Consider the following 26458-nt stretch of genomic DNA (forward strand, 5'->3'; position numbering starts at 1 on the left):
ACTTCTCCACGATTCTACGCTTGTCTGATTATTGTTGATTATTTGTTGTTTATTATTTGTTTCCCTACCCTGAATCCAGCCTAATGAAGGTTAATCGCTCAAGCTTTCATGTGGTTTACAGCAAATTGCTTTGTTTACATTGAGTGCATACCCACATTTCAGAATTGCATGTCACTATATTTAAAAAGCTACATGAGTAAGCTCTTTCAAACTACACTGTTTGTTATAGCTTAGGTTAACCTTTTTTGTGTTTTATTTTATGGTTTGTGATGAGTACTTTTAACTGAAATTGCTTGACATGCGTCACTTTTTTCCTGATATGGGACATTAATATGTGCTAAAAAGCCTTAACCTCTCTTTTTTCTTATTTGTGCATTATTAGTTATCATAATAATAATAAATGTGGGGTTTTATTTTCAGTGTGCATTGTTGGTAAGTTTTACTCATCTTGAAGACGCCTGCTCCAACATAAAGGTCTGTTTTGGGAAAACCTAACAAGTTATTCAAGCCAGGTTGCTTAAACCTTGCCCTTTTTCTGACAGGAATTTGCAGAAATAAATGTGGACGTGACAACAGCGGCAAACCTCCGGACGTGGAGCTCAGTTTACACGTCAGCCGGAAGTTCACACATATTCCGCCAGGGGGCGCTGACGGCGGCGCCTCCTCTCATGACAGCTCGGCTCTGCTTCACTGACTGGATGGTTCTGTCCAAACAGCAGCCGACCTCAAGCGTCTCAGCCCGAAGGTAGCTAAACCACACTTTTATGACATTGTCCGTTAAACCTTTAAGCCGCTCATTTGTAAAACAGAGATTTGAGTTGGTTAAACGCAGCTGTCCTGGTTGTTTCGGTGCATTTCACGTTGCCATGCTAACAGCTAAGTTAGGCAGTTAGCTTCTTTAGGTTAGCTTTAGCCTAGCTAGCAGCATCTTCCCCAAGAGTTGGCCACCAAACCGATGGATTATGGAACCTGTAATTGCCTCGTTGTGATCGGTGTTATTAATGTGAACGTTTGCACTGACAGTCGAGCTTATTTGGTGTTTTGTCGCCGCTTCTTTAAAGCCTGTGTGATCCCTGACTGATGGTGTTAGCTAGCGATGGTTAGCTAGCTGTTGTGTTTATCTGGTCTCTTTTGCTGTTAGGATCAACGTCAAAGGGGTCAGCGACTGATCAGATAGATCAGACAGTGCAGCATTTATTTATATATATATATTTTAAATCCTTGTGATTTTTATTTAGCTGCCAGTTCCAAGGCTAGTCATCTGATATTAAGATCCTGTTCAGCAGGTCAGGATGATGGAGGCTGCTTATGTCACAAAAATGTCCTTGATCTAAATCTTAAATACCTGGTGGATAAGGTGTGTTTGATATGTTCAAATAACTCTTCAGGAATACATACTGCTCGTGGCTTTTACCCTTTGAGAAATCAGCTTAACCTAGATTTTAAGTGGGACTCTGCATGCATGTTTATGGTAAATTATAGAACTGGGATTATAGTGCTGGGATTGAAATAGAAAGGTCTGTGTTTAATTAGCCTCTAGGGATTTTATTTTTGAGGGCTTACAAAAGGTTGGTCAGTGAGTCACCGAGTCATGGAGACGGAACAAACAAGCAGGAGGGAGTACACGAGGTTTCAGTAAGAAGGTTATTATTATTAAACATGCAGTTATTCAGCTTAAAGGTACTCATTCCAAAGGCATGAAGACAAGGCCCAAACAACAAAACAAACCATGAAATAATAAACAAATCCACTCAGTGTTTTTCTCATACCAATGGTTACTGTGTCCTTAAAAATGCCAACTACTATTTGCATTTAGCTGCGGAAACAGCTGAAGAATGAAAAAAAAAGAGTCAAATACTGAACTTACCAGTCTAGCAGAGGTTTTGTAAAAGCTGCATGTGTTTGAATGTGCTCTGCCGTCCTGCTTGGTACCTGATATTTATTCCTGACAAATGTCACACTTGAGTTTTCTCTTTAAAGAACAGATTATCACTGAAATTTCCACCTAAACGTCTTCTCTGAGGCGCTGCGATTGCCCGATTCCGCCACATTTGTTTACCTAAACACACTACAGCCAACCTGATGTAAGTCGGTCACTAAGACGTCCACGTTTTTTTCAGCGGATTCTGCCGGGTGCTTTGTTTACATTGACCGCGGACCCACATTTCAGAATTGCATACCAATATATCAGGAAAACTACTGTCCCATTTGATAAAGTTTGGGATAAATTTTTATATATTTGATTCCATACTTTTCAGTAAGTACCTTACCCTTATTTATTCACTGTTAATTCTTTGTGCAAATGCAAACATGTTTCAACTCTAAGCTGACCAGAGGTGTCCTCTTCTGGTGTTTGTCATTTCAGACGTCAAACTCTCTATAGCTTTGCATGATTGTCCAGTCACATGATGCCAACTGCCACGATTACCAAATGATATTTCACAGCTGCTCTCACTCAACCAGTTTGGCAGCACTTAAAGTAAAGCCATTAAGGCTTCACTCTGTCAACTGATTTCTGTATATTTGATGATTACGGTACTCCTCTGAAGAGATGTTTTATGTCACTCTGAAAGCAATCTTTGGGGACAATGGGAGGGCGCTGAGAGAGGAGTGAGCAGAAAGAACAAGCACTGGTAGGTGTGGGTCTAATCGCCTCTTAAAATACTCTCCCAGCTTAGAAACAGAAGTTTGTGAGCCTGTCAGCACCAGCAGAGCTGAGCTCACCAAGAGAACTGTCATGCTTTGGGCTGGGCTTGATTTCATATCTGAGTTTGTTGCTTTTGAAAGCAGAGCGCTGCCAACTTTCTTGCTGTTTCGATCACAGGTTTCAGTGGTATGGGCTTTGATGGAGCCCAGGCGGGTAACAAAGTGATGGTCTAAGGACTCGGCGTCTCAGAGGTGCTTGCGCGTGGAATGTTGCGCTGGTCGGTGCACCTAGAAGGAGGGCCGCGGAGAGTCAACCATGCTGCTGTGGCGGTGGGGCATAAGGTTTACTCCTTTGGAGGCTACTGCTCCGGAGAGGACTACGAGACGCTCCGTCAGATCGACGTGCACGTCTTCAACACAGGTACGGAGCAGGAACAATGTTCAAAACACTTACAGAAGATGTCAGCAGCAAAACGTAGCTTCCAAAATTTTTATTATGACTGTTTAAATCCTTAAAATAGTATTATTATTTTGAATGTGAAAGCTCAGCTTTTAGTAAATCTAGAAAACAGTCTGTCTGGAAATGAGTTTGTTACAATTAGCAAATAAAGATGTGTTTGGGAGTTTGCGCCACTTTAACAGTAGCTTTCCGTTGTGGTTAGTGAAATAGTTTTTCAGTTGCTATGTCACAAACACAGGTGTTTTTCTGTAAAACATTCTGCCCTGCTTCTTATAAAACTGTTTGTTCTGGAGTCTTTCTTGTAACCCGTTTACCGTAGTTTTTTCTTCTGTATGTGGTCAGCCAGCTGCTTTGGAGTTTTAGAATTACCTCAGACAGCTGATCCCGCCTGCTGTTGCTGTTTCTTAAAAAGAAAAAGAACCAGATCTGCAGCTGATTATGATCCCAACTTCCCCATCGCTGGTATTTCTTGCCACATTGTTCTTTAATGTTGATCTAATAGTAAAAAGTGCAGCTGTTTGTTTTTTTTAACATTCTTTTATTCATACAGTATACTCAAAATACATTAAACAGTAACAAACAAAACAGAAAATCTAAAAATTGCCATCATAACTTTGTAATAAATAATCCAAGCCAGAAAAAAACGGCTTGGATAAGAAGTGTAAAGAAAACCGAGCTGCTGCCCAGGTCACCATGGTAACCACCGACCAGCGTCTGTCACTCCCTGACCGCCAACTTATTGGGAGGCAGACAGAAACAGATGAGATGGTCACACATGTGGACTTTTTTTGTTTCTGAAGTGTTTTATGACAAGTTAAAAAAGACTTTACTTCCAGTTATGATGAGAACAATTTCAGCTAAAATGTAACTGAATGTGTAAGCGTTGGTGTCCGTTCTCTGCATTCTGAGAGAGTAAATCTTAGGTCCAACAGCAGTGAGAGACACACTGGATGAAAGAAGACAAAAATACCAACATTTTTATGTCTTATTTGTATCTGTACCAAAAGGAGTTGTGGGAGTAAGATGAGTTTGCAAAAGCTTAGAAAATTTTAGACCGTTCCAAAGTTAGAAGGAAAAAAAAATCCATTCGCCTGAACATTAAACTTAAACTGTGGTTGTGTAAAAACTGTAAAAGACATTAAAGTAACAGTTCAGACATGTGAAGTCCAACTTTCTGTGACCCGTTTAAATGTTGAATGATGTTTCTGCTGTGAAGTCTGTGTGAGCTACAGAGCTCCAAGGAGGGCTGGGTTTATTGTGTGTTTTGCCAAAATTCTGTTAATGTTCATCATTTTTTTTCTTGCAGATTTTGTCTACATCGTGCAACATACTGGTGTAAAATTTACCTGTTTTATTTTAAAGCTGCATGACAAGATACAGGACCAAAAAAATGAATAAAGTCATCACAAGGCTGCTTTAGTGCTTATGCATTTCCACCGTTAATGACTGACTTTCTGTTTTGACCGTTTTGTGTTTCAGTGTCACTGCGCTGGATGAAGCTGCCTCCGGTGAGGACAGGAGGACACGAACGCGCCCGTGAAGTGCCGTACATGCGTTATGGCCACACAGCTGTGCTGCTGGATGATACGATCTACCTCTGGGGTGGGCGCAACGACACGGAGGGGGCCTGCAATGTGCTTTACGCCTTTGATGTCAGTAAGTACAGCTTCAGTGAGGGTTTCAGACCCTGTTTCCTCTCAGGTGCAGCTGTTTGAAGCAAATGGGAGAGGAAACAGATTATATGTTTGAGCGCTAACACCTGCATCTGTATGATAGCTTTGTGTTGTTACATGTGATCAAAAAGCAGAAGTTTCTAACCCGTTTGTGTGCCGTAGTTACCCACAGATGGTACACGCCCAAGATTTCAGGGACAGTTCCTGGAGCGCGGGACGGCCACTCAGCCTGTGTCTTAGGAAAAGCGATGTATATATTTGGAGGATATGAGCAGTTGGTGAGTCTTCGTCACTCTTCACCGTGCTTCTCAGTGGAACAACAACGTTTGGCTGACTTCTGTTTCTCTGCCTCCTTCTAGGCTGACTGCTTCTCCAACGACATCCACAAGCTGGACACCACCACCATGGTTTGGTCGTTAATAAATGCCAGAGTGAGTTGAAATAAGCAGTTGTTATTTATTTTTAGAAATTCTCTTGGCATTTATGGCTCCTAATAAATATTTATATATAGGCTGAAAGCAATCCTTCTAAGAAATACAAAGATAGAATGAGCTGGCAGCAGGTTCAGATGCATTTAAAGCTCTGCCGGACATTAAAAAAACATTGACGTTTATATACAGTTTATTTTAAATCCCTTTTTATGTCTCTTTACTTGTAGCAAATTCATACAACAGGGTAATCTATCCAGTCCCTGACTAAACAGTTTTATCAGGAAGAGTAAGATTTAATAATGAATATCACTGAATAATTCTTTTTCATACATGTTTTAAAACAAACATATCAGATTGGAAAACAGAAAAAATGTATTTTATTATAATTGTTTGAACTCAAACCTCCTGTAAAGCTCTGAAATGTTTACTAAGACAATGATATGGTTGAATAGATAGGAGTTTTTGCTGCCAAGGCAGAAAGACATCAGCAATGACCTTAGAGAAGCAGCTGTTGCTGGGAAGGGTCAAAGGTCATTTACAACCTTTATGGAGTCCATCGTTCTACAGAGGGAAAGATTATTCACAAAAGGAAAACCTTTAAAACAGCTGCCAACCTTCCCAGGAGTAAATTCACCCTGAAGGTCAGACCGTGCAGAAACATTTATCTGGCAGGTTCACAGGAGCAGCTCAAGTTTCACTTCTGTGTTTGTGTTTATTTATTTAAGGGTCATTTGTAAACACAAAGTAATAGATTGTAGCTCTGGGACTGACTGCTTTTAAATTCTGTCCATGTGACACTATAACATGTGTTAAAGGAATGGTAGCCTAAATATAGGTTCTGATTTTTGGTACTTTCTGTAGTTTGTTATTAGAGCCACTAGGTGGTGCTGTTTGCCTGCTGTTTATCTGGTGGATGAAATTAGGCTATTATTACCTTCAGGATTTTCATGTTTAAGCTATATTTGCTTTAAGTTTTGACATTTTTAATGAAATTTTGAGATTCTAAGCGTAAAAGTGACAGCATCGTGTGTTTCCTGTGTCGAAGGGCACGCCAGCACGGTGGAGGGACTTCCACTCGGCCACCATCATAGGGACAAAAATGTTTGTGTTTGGAGGGAGGGCCGACCGCTTTGGTCCGTTCCACTCCAACAACGAGATCTACTGCAACAAGATCAAGGTGTTCGACACGGAGACCAACTGCTGGCTGAGCAGCCCTTCAACGCAGCCGCTCCCAGAGGGCCGGAGGAGTCATTCCGCCTGTAAGACACACACACACACACACACACACACACACTGCTTTTAAACATTTAATATGTCATTTTTAATGGGGTGATCCAAGTCTAAAGCTTTGATATGAAAGGCGGTGGGCGATATGCATTCCTTTTTTTGTTTTAACTTAGGAGACTAAATAATTAAATGATTCCTTGAGTGGGATCCCAAATTTCAAACAGTTTTAAACAACACTTTTGCTCACATTGTTTTAATTAATAAAATCCTGGTTTTACTGTCAGGTAATCTATTTACTTGTGTTTTTAGTCACCTACAACGGGGAGCTCTACATCTTCGGAGGATACAACGCCCGCCTGGACCGACACTTCAACGATCTCTGGAAGTTCAATCCAGGTGCTTTTCTTTTTTATTCCATTCGGGCTGAAGTGTCCCAGGTTGTTGCTGTAAAGTTCCCGGCAGCGTTCTGAAACGTTTCTCTGTTTCACTGTTTACGCCTTGCAGTGCTGGTTCGTGTTGACCCAGTTTGTTCCTCATTTATCTGTAAACAATCCTTCTCTCCATTACTGCATCATTACTAGTTTCATAATACTGACTGACTGCTCCCTTTTTTATTACGCTTCTCTTGGTCACAGATGGAAACCTCACAATAAATCAGACCTTTGACAAATGTCAGTTCTCAAGTCGTATTTAATGTTTGTGTTACAACCAAAAGTTGCTGCCAATACTTGTCCAATGTGGTGCTAAAATGATGTATTTGTTACGTTTTGTACACACCAGCTCTTACCTGTTTTATGATGCTCATTGCTACAGAATAAAAACAGCAGCTGTGCATTCAGCCACATTTGAGTTTCACTCTTTATAAACTGAGATTATAGCAAAAAACTGGCCTGGATGATAATTACAGGCGTCCGTCTCTACTGATTTCTTACCCTGAAGTGTGTAAGTCATCAGAGGGTCTGGGATTTATTTATTAGTGGGTATGATTGTCTTAGGTTGCACCGAGTGAACCTGCTCTCCACTAGATGGCAGCACCTTGATTAGAGTCGTAATTATCCAGCTCTGAGTGGCCTGTTGCTATAGAGATGGAGTGATGTTGAAGTGTGAAGGTGTGAAGCTACACTTCACCCTTATGTGGAGCAAAAGAGGGGAGCTTCATCATCCTCGGTCACTCTGTGATTCACAGCCCAGGAGCGAGTTTATGTCTGCCTGAAATGGAAAGTTTTCAATTCATTAGCAAAAAGACTTATTTGGTTCAGTTCAGAAAACGAGTTATTGCCTCTAATTGATTGTATGACATCACTGTGATTAGTGAGAGGCGCTGAGCATTGCCAAGCAGCGTGGCTGTTATTGTGTGGTGCAAACAAAAACACACATTATTAATGGAGGAAACATGAACCTCTCTGACTGGAGCAGGCAGACGTATCGATCTGCCTCCATCACTAAAATTTACATTGTTCTTTTAAGTGCTTCTTAACATTGAGCTTAGTTTTTAATGATGCTGAATGAACGATGGAAACAAATAAAAGCACTATTAGGTTGAAGAAACGTGCTGCATAAAGAGCTCTCTGCTGAGCTATTTATAGATAACATCATCAAAAACACTATTAAGAGCTCATGGTTTGAACAGAATGGGTTGTGCAAATATGTCAAATTTCTTCTTTTTTTTTATATCATTATGTACCAACTGAGCATTCTTCTTGTCTTGCGTTGCAGAAGCTTTCTCCTGGAAGAAAGTGGAGCCGAAGGGGAAAGGCCCGTGTCCGAGGAGGCGTCAGTGTTGTTGTATGGTCGGAGATCGGATTATTCTTTTCGGAGGAACCAGGTAAGACTTTATGCACCGTTCTTTTTCACCAAACTAACAAAATATTCTATCTTTAATAGTCTATAGGACAATCTGAACAGTGTTCCATTGTTTAATAAACACAAGAACTGATCTGTATCATAAGATTTCAGGGTTTCTATGTGATATGGAAAAGAATGAGATTTGGTTTTAGTATTTTTTTTTTTAGGTTTGGACAAAAAGAAAAGAGTCAGGAAAAACATTTCTGTTTCCAGTCTCTGTTCCATGTTCATTTTTAAACTTAAAATCTTCCAAAAACAGCATATAAAGTCATGAGTTCTCATCATGATGTCCAGTGTTTGTTCATCTACCACATCAAGCCTCATTTTTAAGGTTTTATTCTTCAGTATCTTAGTTTGTAAAGTTCTGATTGTGAGCTCAGACAGGCAGAATCATTCATCCTTTCAGGCCTCAGAGATGTAGGACCTTTAACAAACCGTAAACTGACGAGGGGAAAATATTTCCCACAGATTAAAAAAATAAACATTCACAGCAGATGATCAGTGATCTTCGTCTTTGATGTAATTATTGTTGTATGGCTCTTTGGTTAAATCCTGTTGTTTTTACATGTGTTTTATGAATAAATTAAATTTATTAGACATAATGGCTTAAAGATTAATATTACCATGTCTTGGAACATAAAAGCTGGAGCACGTGTGAGTTTTTTTGTATTAAAACAAACCGCAGCTGAAGGAAAAGAGTGATATCTTGGATGGGGGGGATTGGCTTCTGTAGACGGCAGGCAGTGATTACTCTCCTTGTTTGGTTGTTAGACTGTCGTGATAACCTCGGGTTTGAAGCTGGTTAGGTGCCGCTGAGCTGGTGACGGACTTGTGATAGGCCAGTAGCCAGCAGATTAACGAGGCAGCTTACAGCGTTGGCGTGGCCTCCAATAATCTCAGTTCTGGGTTACTGTTATCAACAAGGCTGGTGTTATCAGGCAAACCCCACAGGGGGAACGTGTTGGTGGTTCAGAGAGCTGTGGATACGGTCCACTCTGTCTGCAGACACTGAAGTCCTCAAAGCTTCGGCCTGCTGCTGCTGACTTTTCCAAATCTTCACCGTCCATCGCATCAAAATGAGTCGTCTCATGGAGCAGCTTCAGAAGGCTTATAAGCAAATGCCAAATGCATAATTAACTAATAATAAAACGGCCAGTGATAAGGTTCTGAGAAAGAACAGGACGATTTAATTTAAAAACACTTGTCTTTAATGTCCTCAGCAGTTTGGTGTCTCTCTGGAATTGGTCCAATATGGGTTTTAAGAGTCATGATTTCCTGTTGAGAGCAGATAGAGCTGAGTCTGGAAAAAAGGGGGTGTCACAGAGTTGATGAAGGGTGCAGAGGAAGAAATCAAACACTGCTTAATATCTCCAACATCCTGTTTTAAATGCCTTTTGTTAGGTTATTGGGATAACATATGAGAGGCTGCACACCAAGCCCCCTTTTAAAAGAAAAGCTTTTGTTTTGTCTGCGGCGTTTCTGAGATGGAGGCTTTTGCTGCTGAGTGGTTGTCCTGTTGTTTTAGGTCTACAAAGATGTTTTCAGTTACTGTACAAATCAGTGTCTTATCCTCACAGAGCCTCAGCAGGTTGGCCACACAGGTTCTTTTAACCGTCATTGTTTACACAAACACTTAAGCCTCTTAAACACAGGAAGTCCCATAAGCACGTGCACAGACCAGACACACAAACACTCAGCAACTGTTTGCTTTTTATTAACAAAACTGTCTAATTATATTTAATTCTGCTATAATTTGCATCAGTAAAGAATGATCATCGGCTTGTTTAGTGTAAACACTGCCTTTAAAACAAACAGTCTGCTGCGTCTGTTTTATTTATCCCTGCATGACGTAATACCACGCAGGCAGCGAACGTGACTAAATACTTATTAGTCTGTCTCAGTGCGATTGATAGATGCTTGCACAGGCCTTCATGAATTATCTGCTGGACACTTTGCCCGTGTTTATTTGTGTGGCTCCTCATTCTGTCGGCTCTTCCGAGGAAATTGTGTTGAAATTTATAGTCGGCATGTTGTTTTCCTGCGTCGTTGTCCCTTCAGGCTGATCCAGAACAGAACCCCTGCTGCTGATATTTATTCTCAGTTTATGATATTTGTTTTACTTGCAAGAATTTGCTCAGGAATAATTTATTACTTGAGTCAGAGACAATAAAACCAAGGAGTTTAAGAAGGCTTTTGCTTTTAAAGTGGTTTTACTTTGAAATGGAGGCGAACTAAAAGCATATTCAAATGAACTAAAGAAACGTGAACGCTGAAGAAGTTAAAACTGAATTGCAAAAGCTAAAATAAGCTGAACTTAGTCTAAATGACAAAAGCAGATAAAGTAGAGCTAAAAGCAGCAGAACATTGCAAAAAAATGAACAAGAAAGTAGCTAAAATGAGCAAAACAGATGCTAATTAATAAATTAATTAATAGCAGATTTTAAAATGAACAATGTTTTCAAGGAACTGAAGAGATCATAAATATAAACTTGTGCTTTATTTGTATTTTTTATGTTATTTGATCTTTATTACTTGCTCATTTGTGATGCATGTGAAACTTTTAGGTGAACAGGATTAGTTGCAGAATAAAATGTTGTGGTACTTTGTGTGTGTGTGTCTGTGTGTTGTTTGTGTGTCAGCGACAGGCTGGTCATTAGGGCCAAGCCTTTGAGTGCCACTTGCGTCAGTGTAAACACCTTTGCCGAGCTGCAGAAAGGCGCGAAATTCTGCCCCATCTCTGATTTATGACCTTAGGGAGCATTCTTTCTCACAGGGGGCAATTTGATACACCATCAATGCCTCTGTTACACTCATTTACTGAGACCTGCTCGCTGCCCCACGAAGGACGAGCTGTGCATGAGAAGCTCCACCTGCACTGACCTTCACCTAAACGCTCTGCAGCCAAGCCCTGTATCTTTGTACTGCTTTGGTTTTTACCTCCAGAAGAAACCGAGCTGCCTGCAGAGACGGTGCTTTATAGATCATCTTTGTTGTCATGGTTGGCATTCACAGCCCTGTGTTTAAACCCAGTTCAGGCTAAATCAGGAAGCAGTTTAAGCCTGGGAGCAGGGCATCCTATGAGGAGCAGGATGTGAACAAGGACATGACAGATTGGCATGCTGGGAGCTGAATTTGCCACAGGTCCTTGAACTACTTCAGAGCATTTATTCTTTCAGGCAGTCGATTTATATTTTTAAGCTATTTGTGCGTCTCAGAAGACCCTAATGACGACAGTTTTAAATCATCCCCCTTGTCTTCTCGCCGCCAAATGTCTGTATCTAAATGATCCTGGTTATCTGTAAAATTGTGCCTTTTTCGTTCTCCAACACCATCGTGAGGACTGCTGATAAGTGTTCTTCAGATGGATTTTAAAATGCAACGGGGACCGGTGGTGGTCATTTCCAGTCTATCAAACACACAGTGGCCCTCAGTAATAAATGGGTCTCTTTGATGCCCATTTTCCTTTTCAAAAGCAAGCACCTCCTCAGTCAGGCACATTTTTAACATGCTAATGACACCTTTGTTGTGGCAGGAGCTGCTGACTCAAATACACACATCCCAGTTGTTGTTTTCATCCTTTGTTGATGTGAATTTGAAGATGCAGACTAGAAAAGGTTGTTTCTTCAGCTGTGAAGAAATGACTTTATGCTAACACGAGGGTTTCTTTTTGGACACGTTAGCGCAGATGGAAGCACCTATTGGTAATCGGATCTGACGCAGCAATTGTGTTACTCACATGATTGATCACATTAATGAGAAGTTGTTTCAGCCTCCTGAGAATAAACACTGCCAATACGCACTAATATGGAAGAATAAACACAAGGTGCCCATTTAAAGCTAATTTTCAAAGACCACTCCTGGTGTTTTTTCCTGTTTAGCCGAGGCAACTAGTTTTCTATACGTCTTGTTCCAGGTCAGCACCTAACGCTGGTAATTAAAGTGCAGCGTCGCCTCCACCCCCAGCTTTATAAAAATGCTCCATGAACACGTTCTGTTTAGAAACTTTAATGAAAACACAGATAATGAGTAAGCTTTATGCCATATGTTTATGCCATATGTTGACCCAACTAAAGCGATAAAAATATCTGTAATATTTGTATCAAGCAAGCATCCATTTGATATTAAATATTTCACAAGAAATACTGAAGAAACAATCTGTAGCACGCACAGAGGGAAGCAGTTGTTGTATTTCCACCATCTTTACGGGTTTTTCCTTCTTTCGTTGTTTGCATGGTGAGATTTTTTTGGCAACGTTCTCACTTGTGTTGCTCCCTCCTTCTCTTCGGTTGTAATAAAAGCAGCTACATGTGTTGATAAATTCGACTTTCATCATTTATGAGAGTTCTGATGTTTAGGTTGTATCTCAGGAAACAAGTTGAGGGGAAAAAATTCCTACAAAACTGGGAGAAAATGTGTGAATTTTTCAGCTGCTCTCCCTGATCTCTGTGACTGTTTTGAGACAAAAGTTGTCGCACAAATCTTTTCAACAAGTTCGAGCAACAGGGCTGCGAAAATAAGACTTTTTTTTCCTCGTGAATGTTGTGCGCCAACTAGACACATGTAAGAAACTTTCTCAGCCTGAAAAACAAACAAGTTGTGCTTTGTTTCAGGTGTCGCTGCAGTGGAAATAATGTTGCTGCACAGCAGGGGAACTGAACTTATTTGCACACAACTAGCATTAAGTTTGTTGCAGTTTAGGGGTGATTTTCAGAGAAATACTGTGACTATAATCATATTACTGCCCAGTCCTAATTGGTTTTCCTTGTAATGTATTTCCAAATATAGATTAATGTTCATCCTGAAGTCTAAATCTCCTTGTATTACCCTGCTGCTAAAGCTACAGTAGCAATCTGAGCCAAACTAGTCAAGATTAGGAGCTGATGTTTTTTACTGGCCTGCCTTTTGTGCAGAAACCAGTCGCTCAGTCCCATTCTTCCATCCTCGCTTCTCTGGTAAAGTGTGCCATTTTTGTTTTCCTCCTGATCCACTCACATGATTGACTGACTCACAGCTTCTCTCGCTGCGCTGACGTCAGCAGGCTTGCTCCACTGTGCCACATTTCTTCCATTTGGCAATATGCAGCCACTTAGTAATTTGGTAAATAATGGAAAACATGCTGACGCCACTTCTAACATTAGATGCTTCAGTTGTTTCTTTTTTTATGTCGGCTTCTCTGGTTAAATTTATACCCCGCCTTAGTATTTGGTGAGAGATTTAGTTTGTTAGTAAACTTCTACGTGCTTTGGGTGGAGGGTTTCTGCAGGTTTTAGTTGTGCCGTGGCTACTCTGGGAGACCACATGGAAGGTAAATCTCATCGGTAGCCAAAACATCTCAGCCCGGTTGAATCCAGAGAGATCTCACCGTGATATTTAATCTGGGTGGAATTTAACTGGTCGAGGCAGGAGAGTCCTGCTGCAGAGTTCAGGGGTTTTGCTCAGCAGTTCAGAGGTCAGAAGCCTGGTGCCTTCATATCTCCTGTTAGGACATTTTGCACCTTATCAATGGCTGAAAAGGCAGCTGTTAGGGCAGTCCATCTGGATGAGCTGTGGCTTGTTATCACTGTAAAACATGACAGCAAAATGTTACAGTAAACAGAGGATGGGGTAGAGGCAGGGCGTTCTACCTCTAGAACACTGCAGTGAAAACTCATGCATAATTTGTTAGAGCTCAAGAGTACGAGTTAGAGATGAAACTTTAATACGAAACTGGAATTTTTAGCTGAGTATCTATAAGAATTATAGTGTTGAAGTCATTCTTTTGTTAGCTAAAGTCCATTAGGTTTGATATTTTGCTAACAGACAAACACAAACACACAGGATTGCCCATCTTTCAAAGCAACAAGCTTTAAAAAAGGTTTGAATTTCCGAGTTGATTCTACGAGTCATTGCGACTGCATGTGAAGAACCCGGCTCCACGCCACAGATTCTGATGCCACACATGTTGTAATTTCGCCCCTCGTGTCAAAGGGCAGGCTGCAGAAGTTTCCTTTATTAATCGTCTTTGTGCGTGTGTGTGCGTGCGTGCGTGCTCGCGTGTCAGAGATAAAACCTGTCAAACAGCGAAGGCGACCCCAGCAGGATATGGGGCATCCCGCACGTGGCGGGACAAGACCTCGGGGCAGCGCAGCAACACGGTGATTTACTCTTCAAAGACAAGCTCATGATAGTATTTCATCTGCATCTTAACCCTCCTTAACCCGCCAGCAGGCTGTGTACGTTATGGTGTCACAGGGTTGAGTGTTAGCCGGCAGCTCAAACAAACAGCCAGCGAAGGTGACTCTTTGTGAGGCTGCTGTCAGTGTAAATAGTCTTGTCTAAACAGAACAAGTTTCATTTTTTGATTAACTTCTGCCGATGCAAACAAACACTTCCTTGTGATCTCAGAGCATCTGGAAAACAGGCAGGAATCTAACTTTCCCAGTTTCTGCTGTACTGTTCTTAAAACAAAGGGGGTAATGCATGTTACAAGACTGCTTAACAGTAAAATAGATATTTAAAAAAGAAACTACACATCTCTGTTAGCTAAAAGAAACAACACAAACAAGAGCTCACTAACTCTAGCTTTATTTTGGTACTTTATTGTTGCATTGAATAGCATAAAGTAAGATAATAATGCAAGTACATCATTTAAAAACAATTTTTTTATTTACTTAAAAAAATTAAGTCATAATAATGGGTCAAAAAGTAAGTAATTAATAAAAATAGCAGTGAATAGTTTGGAATCAACTCAATTAGTTATCTTTACCCATTTATTTGTGTGTGTGTGTTGATAATTTTTGTTTTTTTGGGCATTTCTTTCCTCACACAACAGCCTACATTATGACAGGCTGTGGCTTGTGTGACTTTCTTAGAACAAATATTTCTTTTTAAGTCGTTTTAGGCAACGGTCTCTTCTCATTTTTATTTTTATTTTAATAAAACTATTTTTACAGAAGGAGATGGGCACCAGCTCCCTGCGACCCGGAATGGAGAAGCGGGTGGATGGATGGATAATTTTACAGAAACATCGTCGCTAATTTAATAAATTACACAGATCTTTGTTAAGCATTAAAAAAACGACAGCCGGCTGGACCGACTCATGGCAGAAAGTTTGAGGCTGGATCTGGATGATCAGGCTGTATTTCTGTGTGTGTTTTGATTTGTTCTTTTATTTTCAGATCAATTCTTTAATGTCAGAATTAAATTAGTTAAAATAAAATGGAAGATATCATCCTAAAAAATCCTGCAATCCTGAATGGTGGATATATTCGTCCAGTTGCCCAGTACTTCTGTGGTCTAATGCAGCCACTGTGAGCGCCACTTTTCTTTGGGATCTTGTTTGTCAGCTGAAAGGAAAGTCACTTTTACATTTTTACTTTTGACAACCCCTTTGTTGTCTAATAGCTTGCTGTGTTCAAGGTGGTGAAACATTATTTCATCTCCTCCTTTATGTTTTTCTGGGAGGAAGGATGATAACCTGTCGCGTTAAGTCACTACGTGTCTGTATGAGATTTTCATTTAAGCCCAGCTCCATTTTTCTTTTCCACAGAAGCTGAAATCTGAGATAAGTGCTTCATTAGGGGCTGGCATCTCCTCGGTCTAATCTAAAGGCAGGCGTATGCCGCTGTGGGCCAGTTGTAGTTTGTGTCTCAGCCTCTGCGTGGGGTTTATGTCTGGGCAGCTACGGGTCCTAATCCGCCGTCCAGCCGCTGCCCGGCGGGGAGCGCAGATAACTCAGTAAGGTGAGATTATCTGACAATCAGTGATAACTTGCTCAAGAGTGATATTGCTCAAGAAAATTTATCTCTGAAACCATTCCCAGCTCTGGCTCGAACCTCAGATAATGTAATTACATTATGTGTAATGTGTTTGGATCTGATACAACCAGGGGTCTATCTTTTGTTGTATTTATCATGGAGCCACCCAGATTCTTCTAAAAGTCATGGTTTGAGAGCTAAATGATACTAATTTATAAACGAGAAAAATATTAATGTGGCTTGACAACAAAGTGAATTATTTTCAAATTCTTTATGCTGCAGAATCACAGCTTTTCACTTACTTCCTTGTTTTTGCAGTGCAAATGGGCCAAAGGGGCTACTAAAAAAAAATTGGATCCATGTCTGGCCTTTCTGATAAGGTGCTTTGCAGGAAGTTGTAGTTTGTGATGAGTTCCTGTGGGTTTGGTGCTTCAGAAGAAGCAGAGTTCAGGAGGAAAGAGAGAAAGGAAAAGGATGTTGATTATATCAGTCCAAGAATGAGGATATGCTCAATGAAGACGCTGAAGACGGGTTACAGCTCTGAGGAGACTAGATGGATAAAAAAAATAAAACTTTTTCACTCCTCAGTGTTTTCTTTTGTCTTCTTCTCCCTTCCAGTGTTTGTAAAGTGTTCTCAGAGTCTCTCTCAGGTTTGGAGGCCTTGGTTTGGAAGATAATTAAGTGGAGCAGGCGGCACAATTAGGTGATTAGACACCCTCATTGAGTGTTGTTTGAAATAGCAGCCAGTGTTATTTTAGTCGGGGGGGCAGCATCAGTCAGGACTCATTCAGACTGGGAACGAATACTTTAGCAAAGAGGGGGGGGGGGNNNGGGGGGACTTTCACACGTAGTGATACTTTCCTGATCAAGTAACTAAGTGGCCCATCACACACCAGGACACCACATAAAGTCGCACGCTGTGACGTTTCCCGCTTCTAAATATTGCCAGTCCAACAGACATCTCCTCCTACCCCCTCGCGTTTACAGGGACCAGTAAAGTCTTAACGTCCCCTAACGCGCTGCTGAATTTCACACCCGGGCTGACGTTATCCGCAAGTTTGCGAGAAAGCTTCGTCCCATCGGATGCAATCTTCATCTGGCTTTTACTACTTTTAAAACGTGCTCTTATCTGCTCCTCTTCACACGTCAGCATCTAATAACCTCCCTCTAAGTGAGCCTGCACAGTAGTTCACAGCTACTGCAGTGTGCTCTTCAGATAGAGATGCTGCTTTCATTACTTCTGCCGGCCTGACAGACAGAATCAGTTCCACTCGCTTCCCAAGTGCCATCATCCTCTTTTACACTATTTATTAGAACTCTGTATCGAGTAAGCTGAATTTATTCACAGTTTAAAGATTATAGGAGACATATCATCAAAAGTACAAATCATTTTATGGCCACAGATGATGAATATTGAACTAACAGTCAGCCAGCAGCCAATTTAAGGTCCTGATAAAGAGACTCACAATAAATACTCTAACATTAAACGACCATTTTAAGACTGTTCAAGTTGTTTTTGTGATTGGTATTATTGTATATTACTGTTCATAAGTTTGACGGATAAGTGGAAAAAGGTTAATAGAGTTTTGTTTTCTTGTTGCCTTTTTCTCAAAGAAGAAAAACTACATTTTGACAAACTTGCTCCAACAAGCAGAGTATTTTTTGTTCACATTTACTGAATATAAAAGAAAGCTGGTCATCATGACACCCACAAGAAGCCTCGAGTTTATTGTTTTTTTTTTTGAAAACCCATCTCAGTTTTACTGCTTTCACAAGTAGCTGCGACTTGGGAAGTAAAATGAGTCGTCCTCTAATGACGAGGTTTGCATTTCACTCCATAATCCCTCTATATGTTGACATATGTGGAGAAAACTAAACCACAAGTTGCTACACATTTTGTCATATGTGGTTATGTCTCTGCACATTATTAAACTGTGGCATGCAGATGATAAAACCCCAACACTGAACATATATTTACACTAAATTTAGACTATTCAATGTCAAATGGCATGAAATGCAGTATAATTTTTGAAAATCTGAGTTGGGAAAATTAGAATTAAAATATGCAAGAACACTGTAGTGTCATGGGTGAGTTTTTTTTAGTAAATAATCTGGAGTAAAAACAAATGTTTCTTTAAATGGATACAAAAAAGAGGGTACTCTCTTATAAACTCATCCCATAAGCTTGAGAGGGTCACCTCCCGGGGGCAGGGGGGCGTAATGACTTCCCCATCTGGCCCCCCTGGGACGACTGCGCTCGTGCTCAGCGCCTCTCCCGGCCGCTTTAAGTCGCCTTGTTTGTTTAGGGAAGATTAGCAACGTAAAACCCTTACAACATCCTGAACACGCAGAGAAAGGCTGACGTGATGAAGAGGAGGACTAAAGATGGACGGGGCGAAGAAACCGCAGAGGACATGTTGTTTAAAATAAAATCCCAGCAAAGTGGAAATATATGCATGTAATTAAAGTCAGTCAGGGGTTTTTGCAGCGATGTCTGATAGTGTGTTTAGCTGCACATTTGCCCATTACTGGCTCGGTTTATGTGTTGACGTGAATCTGCACTGAGAGGCTGAACTTAGCTGCATCCCTCAGTTATCCTCACTGATGGATTCAGATTCACTTAACGGCTTGGTGACGGCACACGTCTGACTGAAGATGTCCTCCTGGTGGCGTAAAACTGTCAGGATCATTTTTATCATCTTATTTTGACAGGTCTCTTGGTGCTTGGTTGTTATGATTGTAAACAAGTTATGAGTTCAGTACATAAAAGACTGCAGTAACTGCTGGCTGAAAATAAATCACTTTTAAAGCCAAAGTTGGGATTCTCTCAGGCTATAGTCAGTTTTGTTCTGTTACATTTATATTTTTTGCATTATTTAACATTATTAATAATTGATAGGAAGAGTGTCTGAGTAGTAGAGGTGGGGATTTTTTGGCACCTCACAGTTCAAATATAAATTGATTACTGATGCATCTCAGTTATTTGGCAACTTTAATGACTATGGCTTATTTTAAAGTAAAGTAAACATTTATTTGTATAGCACATTTCAGCAGCAAGGCATTCAAAGTGCTTTACATCATAAAAACATCAGTAGAATCATTACAATAATTAATAATAAATAAAATAAATAATCAAAAACATTACTGAGATAAACACTGATTTATGTGATTGAAAGCCTAATAAAGTGCACAAAACAAAACACCCTATTAATGCTGCTGAGATAGATGCTAGCAAAGAAAAGCTAATTCGATTAGCGTCATGTTTATCACTGAAACTTTATACACAAACCAAAGGTTTGGAAGTCATTACTAAACACAGTCATTATTTACAGACAGGTATTCTTCAGGGTTCAGCAAAGAAAAGGTGAAAAACATGAAAACACGCAGCTATATTGCAGCATGTTTCCACTACAGGAAGCTACGGTAACTCTACTGGGACAAACGGTGTCATGGAGCAACTACACTGAGTCTTTTAGAGTGACAGCACAGATTTTTGATGTTTAAAATCGATCCAGAATCTAAAAATAGGTCTTACCTCCCATCCCTACTGTTTGCATTTAATTTGGTGTTATTTTGCATTAATAATAAATGACAGAAAGAATGTCTGAATAGTTCTGATGTCTGAAGGCTGTGGTGGTCCCGGTGGGTCACAGGTGTGTGTGTGTGTGTGTGTGTGTGAGGCAGGAAACAGATGTGCAGTGATAACAATGGCTGCTCAGGTCTGGGGGTCTATCAGCTCCAAGCAGCCTGCCGTCTCTCTGTGGAGCTTCACTTCCTGTGGGCTTAAATCATGCCAGTCAGTGATAAGGACGGTAGAGAGCCGCGCTCATTGAGAATAATCTGTGCCTCCTTGATTCTAGAAGCTGCTGATTAAATAACAATAGTAAGAGAATGGATGACGGAAGAAAAAACTACTAAGCACCGCTTTAAAATTCAACGTTGGCCGTATTGTGAAAGACATATGAGTCTTTTAAGGGTTTGAATCTTGCTCATGAACGCAGGAAGTGGAAGGTTTTTTCTCTAACCTTAATGAAACCATTTTGTTCTCTTGACAGCCCCTGCCCAGAGCAAGGAATGGGGGACGAGTTTAACCTCATGGATCATTCCGACTTGTATATCTTAGACTTCAGTAAGTATCCCCGTCGTTGCTTTCCAGTTCATGAAATTCACTCTAGGAAGGACGCTCACCGTCCCATCACTCACAGCCCAATTTACACAACCCCGAGAAGCTCGGAAGCTGTTGAGTTCGACAGTAACTCATTCAGGAGGGGGGGGGGAAGCAGAGCAAAGTTCACTGAAGTTCTTTTTCATGTGCTTAGAAACTGGTTTTCTCTTGTAAATGACTTCTACATTCACTCTTAGATTGAAAGAAATGTTGGCGGGCGATATGCATTCCTTCAAGGAATACTAGAGCTTTTCATAAGATCATCAAATGTTGAGAAATGATTTGTTGGGGAGCAGTCTCAGCTACTACCACACCAAATTTAGGGTCAATATCTGCAAAATTGACTGAGTTATATCCGTGTTTGGGATTTGGAAGTTTAGTTGGCTCCAAAAGTCAATCAGTTTCTGCAAGTTTCATTAAGATTTATTCAGTGGTTCATGAGATATTTAGCTAACAGACAGAAACATTATCATCCTCCTCCTCAGTAAGCGATAAGTGTGTCGTCTGGCATCTCCTCGTTAGGTTTGATGGTACACCTCTGCTTCCTCTCTCACCCGGCCGTCTGCCCGGCTCCGCCTCTTCACCTCGGGCACTTCCGTCTCGTCGCCAACCAAATATAGTCATATCCTGCGTGCACGGGCCAGAGGCCTGTAACGCTTTCAGGTCACAGTTTGGGCTTGTGTGGGCGGGCTCACGCAGGGACCGGCTGTACCCGGTGCCATCCTGCGTGGCGCCACGTCCCGGTGCCAGTCACGTGCGCCCTTACTCTGCTCATCACGGAGCATATGGCGGAGCGACCGTGACGGGGAGAGTAAGAGGAAGTTTGAAGATATTATTAGAAAGCAGGTTTGAAAGCCGATGATTTGATGCTTGCGTCATTCCTCTCTGCATATCCTCGCATGTAAATCCTGTTTGTTTCTCCTGGGGTGAAGACCAAACAGATTAGGATGATTTATTTTCTCACCATAGACAGGAAATCGAACCCTTTCTTGTAAAGATCCTCACGTCTGTCTTGCATAGTGTCATTTTGAGTTCCCACAGCTGAAATGGATATTCTTAGCACCAGTATAATTAGTGCATATGACTCATTTTACTTTCTCTTCTTCTTTACAGGCCCCAATTTGAAGACATTATGCAAAATAGCTGTTATTCAGTACAGTCTGGAGCAGTCAGGACTCCCACATGATATCAGGTCAGAGAAGCATCTTCTCCTCTTCTCATTAGTGCCGATTTGTCATAGAAGTGACATATTTTGGTCTTTCTGTTTGTATTATGTGGGTCATTGTCATCACACTCTGAGTAATGAGGTTATTTATCAAAAAGGCAAATTATGACTCATTATCTTTCATTTAGCCAGTGGTGTCCTTAATGTACAATCTGTCCGTAATTGTATTCTATCTGGTCTGAAAGCATTAAAGTTTGTGTAAAGAAGATTCAAACAATTAGTGTGAAACATTAAAGTAGTCAGTGACGTTTTCAGTCTGCGTGATGTCTGCTCACCCGCTGCGAGGAAGGACGAAGAACACAACAGGAAGAGTTAGAAAAAGTTTAACTTGGATGTTTGTCACAAGTTTTTATTAGTAAAATGCAACAACTTTAATCATTTAGCTGAGGTGCAGATGATGGCAGGACGCCTTACAGGAATCTGTAAAATCTTGATTTAAAAAAAGAATTTGTCTGAGCAAAAAGTGTTTACATTTAACATTTTCTCAAAAATTAACATAAAGCAGAAATATATAGAATATATATTATAACACATTTTATTCATGAGATTTATTGTGAAGCTGGTGACAGAAAAACAAACATCTTTCCCACATTCAATAATTTTACATAAATAAGGACAGAAACCTAAACTGCACATCTGTATAAACTCTAAATTACAGTGAATTTTAAATGTCTTGGCATTTAAAATTAAAATTTTGCAAATCTGAGTCTGGAAAAGTCTGGAATTTCAAACTAAAAGCTATTTAGGACTCGGGGCTTTAAGACGATGTCGCATCACAACCATGATCCGTTCAGACTTCACTGACGGGTCCGAAAATGATTTTATTTCTTTTTTACACCTAAACTTGAACTGTTTTGTTTCAGTTACAGTGGAAGGGTTTTAAATCTTAATCTTTTCATATTAAAGCCTCTTAAAGCAGGATATTCGAGGTGAATAAAATGTACCCAATAGTATTTTGCTGTTTATAATACTTTATAAACATGATTATTTCTGGTAATTGTGTCTAAAACGAAGTGTTTCACTAGAGGCACTTTTTTCCACATTTGACCCATGAAAGCTGACACTAATTACTGCTCTTAACCTCTCATTTCTCTCGCGTCGTCGCTGCCACCTTGCACGCTCCTCGCTTCGTGTTTGCAGTTGTTTTTAACCCTTGGAGAGCTTTCAGTGGGGGGGTGGAGGGGGTCACAGGACACTGATCTACTCCCTTTTCTGGCCTTCAGTGGCATCTCCTGCTCCTGTGCCAATCTCCTCTCCTAAACACACGAGAGAAAGAAAACGAACAAAGCGTTTGTGAGGGAGTGAGTGTGAAACCAGAGCCAGAGATAACAATCTGCAGCTCGACCTTTGACCTGTCATCGGGTCAGCTGCTGCTGCTGCTCGCGCTCACGTTACAGCGAGACCTTCCCTCAGCCTCGTCCGCAACGCAGCTCTTCGTTTGGACAAGGCGGAGGAGCCGAGGAGGGGACGGCACGCGACGACTTGATTGTCCTCGCCGTAGATCTACAAACACAGATTATTTTAATAAAACCAGGAAGAAAAGCATTTCCTGTCAAAATACAGTGGATGCTGAAAGCTGGATGTAGCAAGACACTAGCTAAAGGCTAAAAGTAGAGAAAGGCTAGCTAAATTTAGCAGAACTAAAATTAGCATTAGTAGAATTAGCATTGTCTGTAGTAGCATTAGCGCTTATAGTATTAAAAGTTTGTTGAAGTAGACCTCCATGTTTGTGAAGAGCTCTCAGACTGTGTGTTGGAGATGACTCTCAGCTACTACCACACCTGATTTCACTTATATCTGCAAAATTAACTGAGTTGTAGACCGTTTTGTGTTGCAGCCATCTTGAATAAAGTTGATTCAAAAGTGAATGAGATGTAGATGAACAGCCAACAGGTACACTGAGGGTACCATTAAAATCTGTCCAATAGCTCATGAGATATTTTGCTGACAGACAGTTAATGTTAAAGTGTAAATGTCAGGGCTTGCCTCTCGGCTGCGATCTCTCCAAATTTTAGCTCAGTATTTCTAAACCGGACCAAGTTTGAGTCATTTTTTTTGTGCTGGCTAAAATAGATTAGCGGTGGCGGCCATCTTATATCAGTTGTAGATGTACATCCTGGGATTAGTTTGAGTTGAGTTTCAACACGAACACATACAGAGGCTTTTACATGATCGCCTGCTGCCGTGACACTTTTTGACTAATCTGCTTTTTGTTTTTTTGTTGTTTTTGTTGTTTTTTACCCCAGATGGGAGCTGGCTGCCATGACAACCAACAGCAACATCAGCAGGCCCATCTTCTCCTCACATGGATGACATGGCTCATTTAGAGCCAGAACCAGAACCAGAAGTTGGACTTCATGACAGCGAACAGTTCTGGAGTGGTTCTGGATCCACTTTATTTTCTGGTTTCTCCAAGCCGACGTTCACTACTGACCAAAACATCTCGCATTCAGATGTCTGTGGACTCCGTCGGCCTCGCTGTGTTGAAGAAACTTTTAATCCTTAAGACTCTAGTTGTGTGAGATGGATGTCGTTGATGCCTGTTGGACTTTTTTCTGTTTTTTCTCTTTAGGAATCCAATCAGCCTATGATAATCATAGACTTTTAAACTTAAGCACAGGAAGAGACGAGAACTTCTGCCAAAGGTCTTGAGAGCCAACCTCCAACGAGGACACCATCAAGATGTCCGACTCCTTGAAAAGACTTCGAAGCTCCAGTTGTCCTACCTTAGTCATAACTTCGTGCTAAACTACGATCTTCAGAAACAAACGGGACTGATTGGTGACGTTCGGAATAAGGAAGCATCAGATTCAGGACTCCAGAGTGTTACGCTTCGAAACAGTCATTTGGATTCATTTTTAATCCTGTTTACTTCTAACATGAAAAGTATCCCGCTGCTGTCAGGCGTCTCTGAAGTTTTTCTACAAGTCAGATGAAGAAAGCTGCAAAACAATCATGGCCATCTACCTCCCTCAGAAGTATTCATCTTTAATCTTTAGGAATCCCAAACATTTGACACCTGCTTTTTCACAGAAAAAGAAAAGAAGTTCAACTAACCTGCTGCAAATTTGAAGGGAATCTTTCAAATTCTTTCAGTCTTGGTCCAGTCTGCTCGTCCATCACTGATATGCATAAAGTCCTTCCTGGTTTACAGACAATCGTTCAGCTTTCAGTGAAACGTCTCACGGCTGCTTTGTTCTTAGGAGGAAGTAAACAGCTTAAAAAGGCGAGATGGGGGATCTTTTATTTTCACAAAGAAGACCAAAACTGTGTGTTACCATCTCCAGACACTTTCCTGTTTCTGCCAGCTGGACAATGTTTGTTTCTTTTTGTTTTGTTTCTTAAAGCAGGATTTTTATGAGTTTATCGGTAGAATCTCATTGGGCTGCAACTGTTGGAGGCTTGTTAGACTTTAAAAATGAAAATAGGAAGATTTGGATCAGATATTTAATATTTTCTTCTTTTCTGTCAGCTCTGTTGCTCTTGAGACGTCCGACTGGTTTGAGGAAACTGAGAAACCCTGTAAACATCACGAGACATCATGGAGTCTCCCTTTAATACCTTAATAATACCTTAAATAGTTACAGAACTAAGGTCATGAGAAGGTCTGATTTTACAAGTCGTGCACGTGAAAAAAGGCTTGATTTTTAAAAGCTGCCCCTCAAAACGCGACGCGAGTTCAGAGACACTGGAGCTGAAAATTCCCGTGTTTTCCTCCAGTTTTCCTGCCGGTTTCGGAGTTTTTTTGTCTGTTTTTTTCACCAACTCGTGGCAGCCCAGTGAGATACCACCTTACAGCAGCAGCATGTAGAGTTTGTGTGTTTATGTGGTGAGATAACGAAAATATTAGATTGGATCAACAAACGCAGACCTCATGCAATATTTGCTTCTGGTCCTGGTGGACTGTACAGAGAGAATTACATCAGTTCTGTTCGTTGAGTCTGATAATAAGAAACGCAGCTGAATAAAGCCTGAATGCTGCGTTTTTATTATTAGGTTTTATTTATTACCAGGTCCTGAGCCGTATGTAGAAATACACCCGTGCTGCATCCCGACTCGTCCCTCCCGGTCTCGGGGGTTAAACCTCGTCTGTACCACTTGGTTATAAGAAACACCAGCGAGGCTCCGGGTCCCAGGCGTCAGGACCTTCATCATACACGTTTACAAAAACCAAAACAAAGACAAAGCGGCGGGAACCAATCAGTGATCGACGGTTTGAGAGACACGGCGATGCTGCTTCCTGCCGGGCTGGACCTCAGAGTTTCAGAAGTTCGGCTGCCCAAACCAACTTTTGTCTTTCTTTACAGACCAGCAGTGCCAATGTGAGCCAGTGAGTCCTGCGCTCTCTGTAACACACACACACACACACACATACACACACACATAAACACGGATAAAGACAGAACAATCCTCTGAACAAATCAGACTGTTGTTGCGTGTGAAGGTTGTGAATATATCGAGTAAAACGCAGGAAGTAGATGTTAAATCAGAAGGAAATGTTGGCAGACAAAGAATTTTTTCTCTGATTACACTTTGAAACGCAGAGATGTGAAAGATGCAGTTTGTTTTTCTAATACTCCTTTTAAACCTCGTGGAGGAGGCTTCAGTAGAGAATCGATCAGAAACAGAAAAAACAGAAGTATTTGGATTTTATGCCAACGAGAGGGCTCTATATTCAGGAAAAAGAACAAAACAGAGTGTTTGTTTGTGCTCCTGATGCTGACCGTTTTATTTTATCTGACTGTGTCTGATATGGGTAATATGGACCTCCTGTGCAATATGCTTTATAATTGTATCAAAAATAAATTTAACAGACTTTGAGTTGATTGATGCGTTCTTTATTCGAACTCTACTTAGCTTAAACAATTAAATGTCGATTTTACTGAAGCATTTCCCCCCCAAGACACGAAACTTCTCCTGAAATCAGACTTCTGAAGACTTGGAGTTAATCAGCGCTGTTTTCTGTGAACGCTGTTTGACCTTTAACATCATCAGATGAGACAAAAATCAGGATTTATTCCCTTGTGTTACGTTACTCAGATGTGAGTGG

The 26458-nt window shown here is 40.8% G+C and overlaps 1 protein-coding gene across 2 annotated transcripts; it reads left to right on the forward strand.

Moving 5' to 3' along the window:
- Positions 1 to 627: 627 nt before the first annotated feature.
- Positions 628 to 26234, forward strand: klhdc3 (kelch domain containing 3). 2 transcript variants are annotated; one of them, XM_017424373.3, is made up of 11 exons: positions 628 to 745; positions 2825 to 3067; positions 4586 to 4762; positions 4942 to 5057; positions 5139 to 5210; positions 6256 to 6469; positions 6747 to 6833; positions 8154 to 8262; positions 20074 to 20147; positions 21297 to 21375; positions 23655 to 26234. In XM_017424373.3, exons 2-11 carry the CDS (start codon positions 2914 to 2916, stop codon positions 23719 to 23721), a joined length of 1149 nt encoding a protein of 382 aa, XP_017279862.1. In that variant the 5' UTR covers positions 628 to 745; positions 2825 to 2913; the 3' UTR covers positions 23722 to 26234. The 2 variants fall into 2 exon arrangements, with proteins under 2 accessions (XP_017279862.1, XP_017279863.1); XM_017424374.3 differs by lacking the exon at positions 628 to 745 and adding an exon at positions 2574 to 2633.
- The last annotated feature ends 224 nt before the right edge of the window (positions 26235 to 26458 follow it).

This window comes from Kryptolebias marmoratus, linkage group LG22, assembly GCF_001649575.2.
Source record: "Kryptolebias marmoratus isolate JLee-2015 linkage group LG22, ASM164957v2, whole genome shotgun sequence".
In the NCBI taxonomy this organism is placed as follows: Eukaryota; Metazoa; Chordata; class Actinopteri; order Cyprinodontiformes; family Rivulidae; genus Kryptolebias; species Kryptolebias marmoratus.

Coding starts and splice junctions, on each gene's coding strand:
- klhdc3 (XM_017424373.3), top strand. CDS start 2,914: ATGTTGCGCTGGTCGGTGCACCTAGAAGGAGGGCCGCGGAGAGTCAAC. Junction 20,148..21,296: donor CTTGTATATCTTAGACTTCA/GTAAGTATCCCC, acceptor TCTTCTTTACAG/GCCCCAATTTGAAGACATTA. Junction 21,376..23,654: donor GGACTCCCACATGATATCAG/GTCAGAGAAGCA, acceptor TTTTTACCCCAG/ATGGGAGCTGGCTGCCATGA.